At 32.0% G+C, this 15,183-nt stretch overlaps 1 protein-coding gene across 4 annotated transcripts in view; it reads left to right on the top strand.

Moving 5' to 3' along the window:
- LOC107445281 (uncharacterized) overlaps positions 1–9,137 on the top strand; it is a 14,065-nt gene extending 4,928 nt beyond the window's left edge. Inside the window, exons 2-5 of one of the 4 annotated variants that reach the window (XM_043039392.2) lie at positions 2,816–2,871; positions 7,277–7,383; positions 8,602–8,767; positions 8,932–9,137. In XM_043039392.2, coding sequence (XP_042895326.1) covers positions 2,816–2,871; positions 7,277–7,383; positions 8,602–8,758 — 320 coding nt within the window. In that variant the 3' untranslated portion in view covers positions 8,759–8,767; positions 8,932–9,137. Of the gene's footprint in view, positions 1–1,779; positions 1,836–2,815; positions 2,872–7,276; positions 7,384–8,601; positions 8,768–8,931 lie in introns of all 4 variants that reach the window. The other 3 variants (XM_021145866.3, XM_071178749.1, XM_043039393.2) reach the window with 3 other exon arrangements.
- The last annotated feature ends 6,046 nt before the right edge of the window (positions 9,138–15,183 follow it).

The raw sequence follows: 15,183 nt of genomic DNA, 5'->3' as shown, positions 1-15,183 counted from the left end.
TTGTTGTTTATTTAGTTGTATTTAGTTTCAATAACTTTTCTTTATAATGCAATAAAATCTGGCGAGCAGCTATTTAAACGATCGAACACTTCGTTTGTTTATTTGTGGCTTGAAGTTAGGCTCGCAGAAAATGCCGTTCATGGGTTAAATTTAGTAGGAACAACACAACCTGTGACGTAGGCTATATTATACACAATTGTTTATCAGCCTATTTTTGCTTTTAGCCATAAATCAAGTTTAAATTTTTTAATACGCTATATCAAATAGCAAACAATTAGATCTATTAAATTATGATTTAAATATCTTAAAATAAAATTTTAATAGTGATAAAAATTATCTTTTGCATGACAGATACTGGTTATTTCACTGTTATATGTTCCATATTGCTAAATGATGTATATATTTATAAATTCAATACCAGAATATTAGTCATAATAATCATATTTCCTTAAAATCAAAATTTTGTTTTTAAAAATACTACTTCAATTTTCAATTCTTTAAAGGTAAAATTATAATGAAAATTTATGACATAACACACTCTGACAGTGCATTTATTGTTTATTGAATTAATTGAAAAAATGCGGAAAAAAAACACATAAGTAAGGTTGGCGGGCACGATAAATATCATATTCGAATTTAGTGCCTTAAAATCTATCAAAAATATGTTTAAAATATCAAGATTTTTGCACTTAGTGCAATATCTGAGTGGCGGTGGCTCAGGGAATAGAGTACCTCCATTCATCTCCTAATAAGGTGATTCTAGTACAAATCTCAGCAGTGGCTGATTGATATAATTTCTGCTCCTGCTCACACCGATCATACCACATTGTTGACGCATAATATTCTCAGTGGTAGACGGATCATATGTGCTATGATCTCCTTTGCCACAGGGCGAACCGTGAATGGTCTTCGCAGTTTTCCTCTCCACGTAAGACAATTGCGTGCTAGTTCCATAAAGAAGTCCTCCACAAAGGACAGTTAATTGCTTGATCCAGGAGCTTCAATTATCTTCTAAGTTGGGTTGAAAACCACGCAGCTGTTCAACGCTGGTTATAAAATAAAATTCATGTAACTAGGTATCTAGTAAGGAACATGTTACCGCAGTCTGGAACTTTCCTAGTTTTCTTTTTTTTTTTTTTTTAATTATTGAATGTTATTGAGATTTAGCGCAGTTTTTCGACGCTCTGTCGGCAAGGAAAATAAAAAAGCAATAATTAAAATGCCTTACGGTTGAAGCATTACGAAGATTTTAAACTACTACTATCTGTATAATCTTGCTGTGGAGAATTATTTGGGCTTTAGAATGGAAAAACAACTTAAAAGTTTTAAAAATTGCCAATTTTTTTTAAAAATCGCCAATTTGGTGACATTTTCCCACTTAGATGGAAATTATCAAAATCACTGTCTCATTCTTAGTTTTTGCAAATTTTTATAAGCCCAGGAAGGGCAGCATTTGGAGTAAGTTTTTAAATTTTAAAGAATCAGACCACAAACACCTTTCATTTTCACTAAACTGCTGCTTTTTTTTCCCAGCGTTTGATATTTTGCGCCATTTCAAAATAAAGCGTAGACAGCGCTGGTTTTAGATAGGCTAAACTTGACCTTACAGTCATGAGTGGCACATCATTCGCAACAACGCAGCCTTCTAAAAACAGCCTTAACTATTACTTAGTTACATACTTTTTTAATCCACACATTCTATTTTGTTATGAAATTAAATCTCAACACAAACATGCATTTGATTAATAAATCACACGAATTTCTGCTTTTATTTTTCAGCGAAAAGAAAAGAAGAGGCAGATAGAGTTTTGCAGAAATTTCCAAACTCTATACCGGTAAGTGTTGCTACAATATTTTCAAATTGTTTTAACCCTCAACTGTCCAGAAGTATAAAACAACATAATCATGCATCTGTGAACGTCATTGCACGTCCAACTGAACTGAATCTGTGACGTAACGACTAATTCAGATTCTTGATCGTCAAAATGTACACTGTTAAAATTTTCTTTCAAAAATTATGGTAAAATAACTGGCGGCTGTCTGCCCATCCAATTAACCTTAAAGTTTACGGTCAAGAACCTTTTTTTCCTTTATGGTTTTGAAACTGTTTTCAAAAAGTATGATTATAAAAACATGAATACAAAACTAGACGGTTTTTTACCCATTTACAACTAGCATCATTCTAAAACGTAAAGAAAAAAATGAATTATTTTACCAGGCATAGGAGCTCGGCTTTTCGTAAGGTAATGGTCATTGGAGAGTGCCGGACACTGGAAATTCTTCATGTGTTGAAGGCAAGAGAGGAAATATTGTGGTGTCAACACTAGGACTCGAACTCCATTACTGCCGGTCATGAGATTNATCCCCAATTTGGCTACATTTTCCCACCTAGATCAAAATTATCAAAACCACCGCCATATTCTCAGTTTCTGCAAAAAAAATTTTAAATCAGGCAATGCCGTATTGGATAAGTTTTTAAAAATTAAAATATTAGACAACAAACTTTTTTCGTTTTCGCAAAACTGTGACATTTTTTCAATTTGACGTTTTGAGCCATTTTCAAAACAAGCGTAGATAACGCTGGCTTTAGATAGGCTAAACTTGACCTTACAGTCATGAGTAATAGTTGCAAAGTCACAGCAGTAATAAAAATAGCACATTATTCGCAACAACGCAGCCTTCTAAAAACAGCCTTAACTATTACTTAGTTACATACTTTTTTAATTCACACATTCTATTTTGTTATGAAATTAAATCTCAACATAAACATGCATTTGATTAATAAATCATTCAAATTTCTGCTTTTATTTTTCAGCGAAAAGAAAAGAAGAGGCAGATAGAGTTTTGAAAAAATTTCCAAACTCTATACCGGTAAGTGTTGCTACAATATTTTCAAATTGTTTTAACCCTCAACTGTCCAGAGGTATAAAACAACATAAACATGCATCTGTGAACGTCATTGCACGTCCAACTGAACTGAATCTGTGACGTAACGACTAATTCAGATTCTTGATCGTCAAAATATACACTGTTAAAATTTTCTTTCAAAAATTATGGTAGAATAACCGGCGGCTGTCTGCCCATCCAATTAACCGTAAAGTTTACGGTCAAGAACATTTTTTTCCTTTATGGTTTTGAAACCGTTTTCAAAAAGTATAGTTATAGAACCATGAATACGAAACTAGACGGACTTTTACCCATTTACAACTAGCATTATTCAAAAACGTAAGTCCCGCAGTTGACTGATCGATAAGACATGGTTCCCAGAAGATCACCGAAGTCAAGCATCACTGGCTGCGGTCAGTGTGCGGGTGGGTGACCACTTGGATCAGTCTGCTTAGGGACCGAGGGTGTGCGGTATTGGTCCTCGTTAAACTGTGCTACCGCAAAATGCTCGACTTCGCACGCAGGTCGTCGGGCTACCGAAGCGGGGGTGCCACCCTCTCCGCAGAGGATCAAAATTGTGATGGCATGTCTTCGGATCATCCTCCGAGATGTTTCCCAGACCGTCGCCAATAGCCCATTGTGCAGCTCTAGTGCGACGTAAATTAACAACAACAACAATCAAAAACGTAAAAAAAAAAAAAAAGAATTATTTTACCAAATATAGGAGCTCGGCTTTTCGTAAGGTAATGGGCATTGGAGAGTGTCGGACACTGTAAATTCTTCTTGTGTTGAAGGGAAGGGAGGAAATATTGTGGTGTCAACACTAGGACTCGAAATCCATTTCTGTCGGTCATGAGACCGACAGATAAGCCAGCTCGGCTATGATATGTACGAAATTTCAAAGAACTAAGTAGCTTCATTAGGTGGTTCTAGCTGGTGCGATAAAATTCTCTTTGTTTAACCGTATTAAGTGAAAGAAATTAATAAACAGTCTTTCTCAAACTTAACAGTTTGATTACCATTTTGTTTATGGTTATTTGACAGTTTTGATAAAATATGGTAAACTAACCATTCAATAAATTGTTATTTAACCATTTTTTTCCGAGAAGTTTCTAACGGTGTAAAAGGTAGTCACAGGTTGGAAAATATGGCCACAAGTTTACACTAGACAGCAGTCGAAAATTTGAGCTTTTTAATAATGTTATAATTTTTTCTTGTATCGCCATAGCTCTTAAATTATTTAAAGGTGAATTAAAATACTTTTTGCACATAATTAGAAAAATTGACTTCCATAGGCATTTCCAAGCATTTTTTAAAATTGATCATTATTTCGTATTATTTAAATTAATGATGGTCGGAAAAATGTTCGATTTATACGGCACTTACATTTTCATTTCGTTTGATACAATTTAGGAATAAATAAAAAATTCAAAATATTATACGAAATTTGTTGAATAACTCTTTCTGAAAAGAAAGAATAAAATATATAAATAAATAAAAATACGTTTATTTTGAGTCATGATTATTCATGAACTATTCGTCCAATTTCGTTCAAATTTTGTATAACAGTATTTGAAATGAAATAAAAATTTTCAAACTTTGCGCTCTATAAAATTTTTACTACTATTTAATGAAAGAAAATAACAAATATTTAAAAGTTGTCTTTTTTTGTGAGAAATTATGTCAGGAAAAAGTTTAATGATTTTACGTGAAAAGTTTTTCATTTTTCTGAAGTAGGAGATAAGACTATATAAGTCTTAAGATAAATTAACCAGAATGGGTTCAAATTTTCACCATATCACTATCAGTACCATAATTTTCAGATCACAGCGTATGCTTGTATTTTATGCTTTAAAATTCAAATCTGTCTAATAAGGCATTCTTGTTCAAAGAAAGCACGTTTTTTGAGATTAATTTTATGACTTAAAATATCATCTTCACAAATTCATCATCATATTTTTTAAGATTAATTCCTCGAATGATTAAGGTTTGAATCTTAAGATAATAATAAGAAAAGATATTGAGATATTCCGTTTTTTATTTAGTACATGAGTTCGAAATTCTATACCATTACTTCCATTAGATTTCATAGAAATTTTTTTTCTTCGTATTCCAGGGATAATTTCTATTGCATGTAAATTTATAATTAAATAATTAAAGACTACACAACGAATTCCAAGGCCTTTTTTATGCAATAGGGCGTCATTCGGTATATAAAACTTGATTTGTGAACTAATAATCTATTTATAATTAAAATTACTTATTAATACACAAAATAAAATAAAATTGGTATTTTATATATAAAAAATAAATAATTGATAATCTAATGATTAAGATAGAGGTTTAACTTTAAAAAGAAAATTCGTGAACAATAGTAAGAGCCATATGTAAAAATTATATTTATTAACTGATTAATGATGAATATACATGCTTCTGTTTCACTGTGTGTATTCTACAGTGTTCTGTTTCACATTTGGAGAAATCTTTCTGCTAAAAAACTCTACTATAAACAAAAAGCAATATTTTGGCAAAGATTGTTAGATTTTACTAAAATCACTTTAAATTTGATTCCACAGAATTGAACCGCCATTATGGACTTCCTTTTTCCCGAAGGCTTTTGACACAAAAATTTAATCTTCTTTGCTGGATTCTTTTCATCTATTTTATTAATATGAACAGCTCAGATTAATTCTAGTACTTTTAATGATGTTGGGCTCTCATTAAATTTTTTTTACACCGTTTGAGGACCTTTCTTACAGATATTGCTCCTTTGCACTCATCCATTTTAGTTAGGTTCTGACTCACATATTGAGAAGATTTCAATGAAGGGATAAGAGATCGCAAAAAAAATGCTTTTATTAATTAGAAAAAATAGATTTAAAAAAATGTTTCTCGGCTGATGAGATATGATTTTAGATATCAAGGGTAATGTCAATTTTTATAATAAACAAAGATCTACTGTAATTAAAAATAAGTCAGGGAGCCAATTTTTAGACGACAGATTGCATCGCAAAGTGTTTTATTCACTAGCTTATACATTGTTTTGGAGTAATTTACCGTCAGTCGCATATGATTTGAAAACCCCTATAAAGAGAAGAACAAAAAACATTCAAGATGTAAAATAATAAAACAATCTTCAATGATTTGCATATAATAATCTTTATTTCCGAATAAGCTTTGAAGATTCACCATGAAGGAAAAAAAGAATGCAAGCCAAGATTGGATCGTGACCCGTAATGATGGGCATCTACGATTTAATTTATTTACGGATTTTATAATACACCAAACGTTTTAGAAAAGTCACCAATATTTTCTAATCAACAGAATATTTTTTTGCTCCCTACAATCAGCGCATGTAGGGGAGTGTCGGGTACCCCCGCCCAGCGGGTACCCCGGGCCACTGTCAATTTCATACGTATAGAATATTTTTTCAAGTCAATGGGCCATCGGACATCAATTGTTAAATTAAAAAAAATATTATTTTCAAAGTTTCAAGTATTTATGCAGCTGGTAACATGGTAAACAATAGTTTTGAAAATATGTTGAATACAGTAGTCATGAAATTAAGAAAAATTGGTTGAATGTTTCGATTAAACTTCATTTTAATACTAAAAAAATAATTTTTTCTATACATACAGCATTAAAGTATGTAGTCTTAAGTTTAATTTGCACAAAGAAAGAAGTTTGTATGTAAAAAATTGTTCGAGTAATTACAAATTTACAAAAAAATTGGATTTCGGGTAGCCCCGCTCACATGAATGTCGGGTATCACCGCCCAATTTTATTTCGTCGATAAATGTACGGTTGCAAAGATTATTATTTTATTGCTTCAAATTTGAATGCTATATGCATTTTTAACAACAAATATTGTTGTTATTAAATGATTGTTATTAAATAATAGAATTCACTAGAAGTATATAAATATGCAATAAATAAAATAATTTTGTGATAAAAATGATAAACGAGGTTTATATATTGTCAATACATTGGTCATTTTCATTCACACCTGAAAAAACAGTCAAAAACAAAATTTTTGTAACTGGGCGGTGCTACCCGACTCATTTTGAGAAGAGCTGAAAAACATGTTTTTTTAAATTTCTATTTTTTCAGTTAAACTATTCTTTTTTTGATTTATTCTTTTTGCATTATTTAATTGGATGATAAAACAATGGAAACATTCAAAAATATTGATTATTACTCAATATTATACAGAAATATAAGCAATACTTAAGTAGGCGGGGCTACCCGACTCTCCCCTACGCTTATTGTCTAGAGCCTAATTTTACAAAAATTGTTTTCAAACCTGTCTTTAGAAATGCGTAAAAAGTAATTTAGCTAGGTTGTTTTTACTTTTTTTTAATATTTCATTTATAGTTTTAAATTTTTACAGGTAATATTTGAGAAATCCGGAACTGCTTGGAACCTCCCTGTGCTAGATCGACCTAAATGGATAGTATCTGAAGTCACGACTATAAGTCAACTTCAATCACTGGTTAGGTGAGTGAAGTGTAAATCTGTTTAGTAAAATATACACATATTTATTTTGTTGTACATATCATGGGAATATGAAGCTCAAAAAATGCACTACTGTTAATTACAACAAAATCATTAGCGAAGAGTATGAATAAACGCAATTAAAGTCCCTCGAATCCCTAACAAGGAATGTGTGGTTAAAAAAAAACCTTCTATCAACAAAATTTTGCAAAAGCCTGAAATCCCCAATGCTTTCTTCTGGAATTCAAATAGCTCTACTGTTTCTTTCCCTCTTTCCGTAGCATTACCTGTAGTGATAAGTTTGATTTCGATAGTGTTTTTTTTTCTTGTTTAATCCATAAATCCTGTTTTTATCCCGGTTATCCGGAAAACATTTTTAACTTCATTGTTTGTTAAGTATTAGAGGAATATACAGGTCTATCGCAAAATACCCTTTTTTTCTCGAAAAACGATGTAATAATCTATTATTTTTATTCTATTAACAAAATATATATATTTTAAATAATATATGTTGGTCGAGTCGCGGTAGCTCAGGAGATAGAGCACCCGCCTCCCAATGAGGTGAACCGAGTTCGGATCCCAGTGATGGCCGGTCGATACGAATTCCGTACCCGGCTCTCACCGACCAAACTGCTGATGTAAAATATCCTCACAGGCTAACCGTGGGAGGTATTCCTCTCCATGTAACGCAAATGCGGGTTAGTTCCAACAAAAAGTCCTCCTTGAAAACAAAATTCTCTCAATATTTGATTATGGAGTTTATTTGTCATCTGGATTGGGTTCAAAATAACAAGGCAACCTACTATTTGTCAAAGATAGGTACTCTGACCGCCACTAAGTCTGCGGCAGTCTGGTGCTATGGAAACAAGAAGAGGGCATTTTAGGGATGGTAGCTCTTCCTTTTCTCTCGCCGAAACCTGTCCTAAAGAGGGATCCCGCTCCCCCACTTAAAATAATCATACCTCGTTACCATAGTCACCGCCACAGCTCCAGACGAATGTCTGGCAGAGTACCTTACCAGAGTACATTAGTAGTCGTAAACTTAAAACTTGGGTCGGCTGTTCAACGACGGTTTTAAAATAAAATATATGTTGGTTGTGGGGGAGGGGCTTGTTTATATTACTGAACTTAATGAAATGATCATAATATCAGTGACAAGTTTATATAACATAATTCATTATTATGGCATAAAATTATTGATTCATGAAACTTTTTTCACAGGTGTAGAATAAAACTGCCACACTACGAAGGCCTCTATTTTATAATTGATAACGAATTGGTTGCTTTAGGCTTAACTTTAGCTGAAGTATATGAAAGATACAAATCGGAAGATAATTTTCTTCATATTACTTATGCCAGCTGTGAAGCATTCGGCTAAATAACTGAAGTAAGTTTTTATTGATTTTTTTTTTAACAGAAACATTTTTAATTATACCAAATTTTATAGAGAGAATTTAATTTTTAAATATTTAACTGTAATTGTAATTAAGAGTGTTTGAATATAATAAGTAATTCTAGTTTGAATTATAATTTTTTGTTCTTTCCTTTTAGATAATGCTTTGAAGAATGCCGCAATGTTGATATTTCAATGCCTTCACTTTTTCATACTTTTGTAATGAGTATTAATGTAATAAAGATAAGTAAAACTTCACAAATTCATTCATCCAAAAAATCCTTCAATGGTGATGAAAAATGATATAATATGGTGTAATAAATGACTGTAATAAATAAAATTGTATTTAATTTTGTAACTTGAATTATAATCTGCTCTTGCTAATTTGTATATTTAAGACTTCCCACTTGAACAAATAAAATTGGCTCTTAGTTCGGAAAAGATCGATCACTAGATCAAAAGTTTTTCAGGTTGTTTACCGTTCACTTATTTTGGTAGATAATTAGAAAGTAAGTAGTTCGAAACTATAATCAGTCATGTGATTGCTGAGAGAAGAAATTATCTGAATTTTTTTTCCCCTTCTCGAAGTGTAGTTTTTTAAAAAAATTATTTATATACTAGCTCAATACCCGCTCTTCGCACGGGGTGATCAATAGATCAGAGTAGTGAAACACTACGAAATCATGCTCAAAACTGAAAAGCATATACCGACACAATTAAAGAGCTTGATGGAAGAACCAGGTAAGTGACATTTTAGTGAAATTAATGAATCACTGCTTTTACCATTTTTAAAATCTAAACGTAACTAATGATATAAATTTTTAGTATGCAACATGATTTTTATTCCAAATTAGGCAATACAATTTTATTTTTGATTTAATTTGGTTTTTATTTCAAATTAGGAACAATAAAGCGAAGAATTATTCGTCACGCCTTCTACTAAATTAGTGATAAAATAGTTCAAATACAACTTTTTTTTTCATTCTGAAAATGTCACTTACCTGCTTCGTCCACTAAGTTTTTCAATTAATATAGCTGAAATAATTTCATTCTTTTAAAATTTAACATTATTTGTTTCCCTTTACAGTGGCTTTACTTTATTGAAGTAAGTAAAACTTGTTTTTTGTAGTTCATCCCATTAGAATAAAGATAAAATGCATTTAGCATCCCTTGGCATGATGCTATTACTCGAGGCAAAACCATAAGTCAAAATGTACCACTATCAAATAATTTTCTTCGGTACATGTCCCTGTCGAGGGGTCGTAAAACACTTATTTTTAAAATATCGGTATTTAAACTGCCTAGTATTGGTCCTGTTTTAATTATTACCAAATATATCATTATAATATTTTATACCTATATTAGCATATTTGGTACTTTGGCATTAGCATATTACATAACCCTTCAACATTTCAGTTTTGTGAAAAAGATATTTGTCAGTGACAGCCAAAACTAAAGGCGAAATTTTTTTTTCTAAAAAAATTGTATTCTTATTAGAACTTGATAAGGATTTTGGAACATGGCCATTTCTCTATCTAACCTTTAATTTACTATTAAAATATTTAGTAAATGCAAATCTTAAAATATTCGTATTAATTTCTATGATTCAAAAGAAAAAAAAACATTTTTTTTTTTGCAAATAATGTTTTAAATATTTGCCAGTTTGAAATCTATATTTTAGATTATCAATTTAACGCTTTTGCGTTTTTTATGCTGTAAAAAAAATAAATTATTATCGCGTTTGAATGAGAACTTTGGAAGAAGAAAAAAAAGAGAGTGCTGGTAAAGGCGGAATAAATATCTCGTTAACGAGATCTTGCTAAAGTAATGAAATTTAAATTTTAGATTAGCGGAACTCCGACAAAATTTTGCCGGAAAATAAATTACTGATTCACGGAATTCCGAGAATCAGTGGTCTTGAGATTCGCTGAATACCGTGAATTAGCGGAAAAATCACATGTCTGTAACTCCCATGTTTTGTTTTTGCTCATCTTTCAATTTATAAATAATTGATCTGTTATATTGTTGTAGTTATGGTTAACTATAAAAAATACTCACTATAAGGTATAATTATTGCAACTTAAGAAAAAGTAATTTTTATAATTTTTTGAATAAATGATAAGGTACTTCGAACTATTAAAATGCTATCTTGCTATAAATATCTTACTGCAAATTCATAACTTTAAATGTCTTACCGCCAATTTAAATTACTTTCAAAACGTCTTGCGGCAAATTCATTGTTATAAATGTCTTATTGCAATAAATTTCTTCGCAAATTCACCTTTTTGAAATTTAACCTCTTAACAAACTCTATTGAAATTTCTAGTGAAGTAAATTTTTCTTAACTTAAAATAAAACTAACTTAGGTAGAACTTTACTAAAATAACACTTGTTTAAGTGATGAAATAGGTTTATGTTTTGGTTTATGTTTTGGCTTAATAACCTGTATTTATAGTATTCTACAATACTTATTCCAACCAATTTATAAGGATCCTTTGACATGAGACTGAATCAATATTCTTTGCAAAATTTTTGTTTTTGTTTCTGCAGCTGCCATCAGCAACTATTGTATTTTTCTTGGATTTTAATAAATGCCATAGACGGGCTTCACCGGGTCAAAAATTTCTCCGAATGCCCTTTTTTAGAGGGGGGGGGGAATATTAAAGCTTAGTTGAAAATAGAACTGAGATATTGTTGAGATATTAGTTTTAAACTTTAGAAAGCTGATGAAACGGATATTGAAAGAGCTAAAATAATTTTTTAAACATAGAAAGCGTTTGAATAAAGATCAAATTATATTAATAATTTCCAAAATTCTTTTGTTGATTAATAAAACTCGGTAGCAAATTTTGAATTCTTCCAAAAAATCTTTCTTAGCGTCACAGTCGTAGTTGCGAGTAGTGAGTGCTTGGGCAGAACATTTTGCGGGGATAGAGATCGGTACACTGTAAAAAATGGATACTTAAATATCACGAAACGTTTTTTTGTTTCTTGACGGTGCATGCTTTGAGCGAATTTTTCGTCAAAGTGACGAAATCGATATTTCATTTTATGATATAATTTTATAATCGTCGTTAAATAGACGGTACAATTTTGGGTTTACGATTACTAATGCTCAACTGAGTTGCTTCTAATTTTGAACCCAATTCAGAAGGTAAGAGAACTACTGGATTCAGTATTGGGAGAAATTTGCCTTCGTGGAGGACTTTTTCATGGAACTAACCCACATTTGTGTGGAGAGGAAAACCCCGAAAACCTCCAGTGGTTAGTCTGACGACAAGGGGACTCTAGCCCATGATCCGTCTACCACTGAGAATATTTTAAGTCAGCACTGTGGTAGAGACAAGCGGGGTGCGGAATTCATATCGATCAGCCATCGCTGAGATTCGAACCCGGTTCACCTCATTGGAAGGCGAGCGCTCTATCCCCTGAGCCACCATGGCCAGAGAAAAAATTATTGTCAGTTATTCGAGAAGACAAATGCCATCAAAATTAAAGAAATATTTCGTAAATTCATTTTTTACTGAAAAAACAGAAAGCTCGTAGTGCCTAAAGTATCTAACTTCTTAAATAATTAATTTATCATGGGCACTACATAGATAGATCAATGTGGCCCTAACAACACAAACAGGACAGATAGATCAGAGACATAAATTAGACACATGCCCAACGATGGATTCGATCCAGGGATCTTTCCAGTACGTGGCCAACTCCTTGACCACCAGACAGTCCAAATGTCTTCGTCGCCTTGTTTCTAATCGTCTTGTCTTAAACTTGAAGCACCGAAACGTTTTTAAATACGTTTTGTTGTTAGAAAGATAATACATCTTATTTTCGATTTCTAACTCGTGAACATGAAAATAAATTCTGTGCCTGGAAAAATGTCGCCATGTGCAGTGTGCAAAATGAAAAATGGACCATCCTGAATAACGTTTGATCTAATATTCAGATTTTCACTTTTTTGGACTCAATCTTGATGATTCGACTGATTGACATCAAATATGCTAACTAATTAGTGCAGACAATATTTTTTAAGTTACGAAATCAGACAAAAATATATATATATTTTCTCTGAATAAACATACCTTTTCTTTGACTGAGTCAGGTTTGAAAAATATGGTTCCAATAGTTTGAGTGTGGTCCAAAGTTTGAAACCATTAATATTAATTTTACTTTTTGCATATTTCGCCATATCTCGAGGAATTAAGCTAATTGAAATATTTCTGCACATAGTTGTAAAATTCCTTTACTCATTCAAAAAATAACTTTTAATAAATATTTATCATTTTTTATTATTTTATTTAACATTGGACAAAAATATTTTGAATTGTAAGGTACACAATTCTTTATATCAATTTAAATAATATAATTTTACATGGCAAAATACAAGACGTGAGTGAAAAAAGGTAGAATAGATCCTGAATATTCAAGTTTTTAAAATGCGATTTTTGTGAAATTTGATTTGACAGAAACTATTTGATCGATTATAGTCACATTTTGTATTTTGCTATGGAAAATTATATTTTTTACAATGATGTAAAAAATTTTACACCTTATGCCCGCTTTGGTGTAAGTTTTAAGAGGCTCAAAATAAGAAATGGGCATTTAAGGGACAAATTTATTTGGACAAAAGTATTTAATTTAAATTTAAATAAAAAAATTAACGTAAGTGAGACACTTAAAAGAGCAATTAAAAGACGGGGGGGGGNCATTTTGAGTAGAATAGGGACTAAAAGTCCTATTCTGATGGTGTCTTCCCTTGAACTGAAGAGTTCAACGTGTGCCTTAAACAGCCTTGCTTAAAGTTACGCTTGTTACAACCTTACAATTCAGAACTTTTTCGACAATTATTAAATTAAATAATAAAAAATAGTAAATATACAATAAAAGTTTTTTATGCTGTGGAATTGTCTTTAGATAAATGAACTTTATAATTGCGTTCAAGTTTTTTTAAATGGCTTAAAAATTTCTCGAGATTCCGTGAAATACACAAAAAAGTAAAATTAACATTAAGGGCTCCAAAGTTTGGATCGCTCTCCTGAACAAACTATTGGGATCATATTTCCTAGATTGCGGCTACCCCCTACATTTTAGGGGTCAAAACTCCGAATCCGTCCAAAAAAAGGCTTGTAAATTCAGGGAAAGTACGTTTTTGTGTGTGATTTCATAACTTACCAAATAATTACCATACTTGCCTTCACTAATTAACTAATATATTTGTCTTCACTAATTAATTACATTATTTGAGGTCAACCACTCGAACTATTAAAATTGAGTCCTAGAACGTGAAATCCGATCATTAGATTAAAAGTTATTAAGAGTGGTATGTTTCGTATTTTTCGCACTGTATATAGTAACTTTTTCAACATGCGAAAGATATGAAGCAATTCACTCCTACAGGAAGTCGGGCAGTGATGACCTGCTTTAGGAATTAAAGGATTTGCGCTGCACGCATTTTGTTTTGTTATATTTCTCAATGGCAGTTTTATTTTATTTATAACCGTCGTTGAACAGCCGACCCAATTTTGAGTTTACGACTACTAATGTTCAACTTTGTAGCCTTGTAATTTTGAACCAAATCTAGAAGACAAGGGAACTCCTGAATCAAGTATTGGTGGAAATTTGTCTGAGGACTTTTCGATGGAACTAACCCGCATTTGCGTTGCATGGCGAGGAAAACCACCCACGTTTAGCCTGACGGCAAGGGGCTCTAGCCCATGATCCGTCAACCACTGAGGATATTTTTAAGTCAGCACTGTATTCTGTACGAGCCGGGTGCGGGATTCGTTCGACCAGCTCCAATGAGAACGCACCCAGTTCATTCTCATTGGAAGGTGAACGCTCTATCCCTTGAGCCACCACGGCTCCCCCGGCAGTTATCGTGGAAAATTAAGAAGTTTTGCTACTGGTCAGTTTTTAAAAATTTGTAGTTTTAAACGATTAAATATTAATATAATGAGGAATTTAAATAAATAAATTTAATATATAAAGGCATTTAATTGGAAATACGGCTAACATTTCAAGGTTCATTTCTAAAACGACGAAAAAAAAATTCAAAATACTGGCGTGAAATAAAATATTTTTCAAAATATTTTAAAAGATTAATGATATTTTGACGCTCCTTGAAAAAATGGCTACCTTCAATCAATTCTTTCATCGGCACTTGTTATGTTAAGTCACCCTGCGGCCAGGTGACGACCATTATTTTATTATCGGGTCTCTATTAAAAATAACTTCTTCTTCTTCTTCAGCACGACAGCCCCTTACAGGTCTTGGCTGCCTCAACCACGCGTAGCCTCCCATCTATGCCGACTTTTTTTCCAGTTGTTAATCTTTATTACTTTGAGATCGTTAGCAGTGTAATTAAGCCATCTAGTTGGAGGTCTTCCTCTGGCCCGAGATCCAGAAGG

This window comes from Parasteatoda tepidariorum, chromosome 3 (assembly GCF_043381705.1).
Source record: "Parasteatoda tepidariorum isolate YZ-2023 chromosome 3, CAS_Ptep_4.0, whole genome shotgun sequence".
NCBI lineage: Eukaryota > Metazoa > Arthropoda > Arachnida > Araneae > Theridiidae > Parasteatoda > Parasteatoda tepidariorum.
Note: the sequence above shows the minus strand (reverse complement) of the source record. Positions and strands in the feature narration are given on the sequence as shown.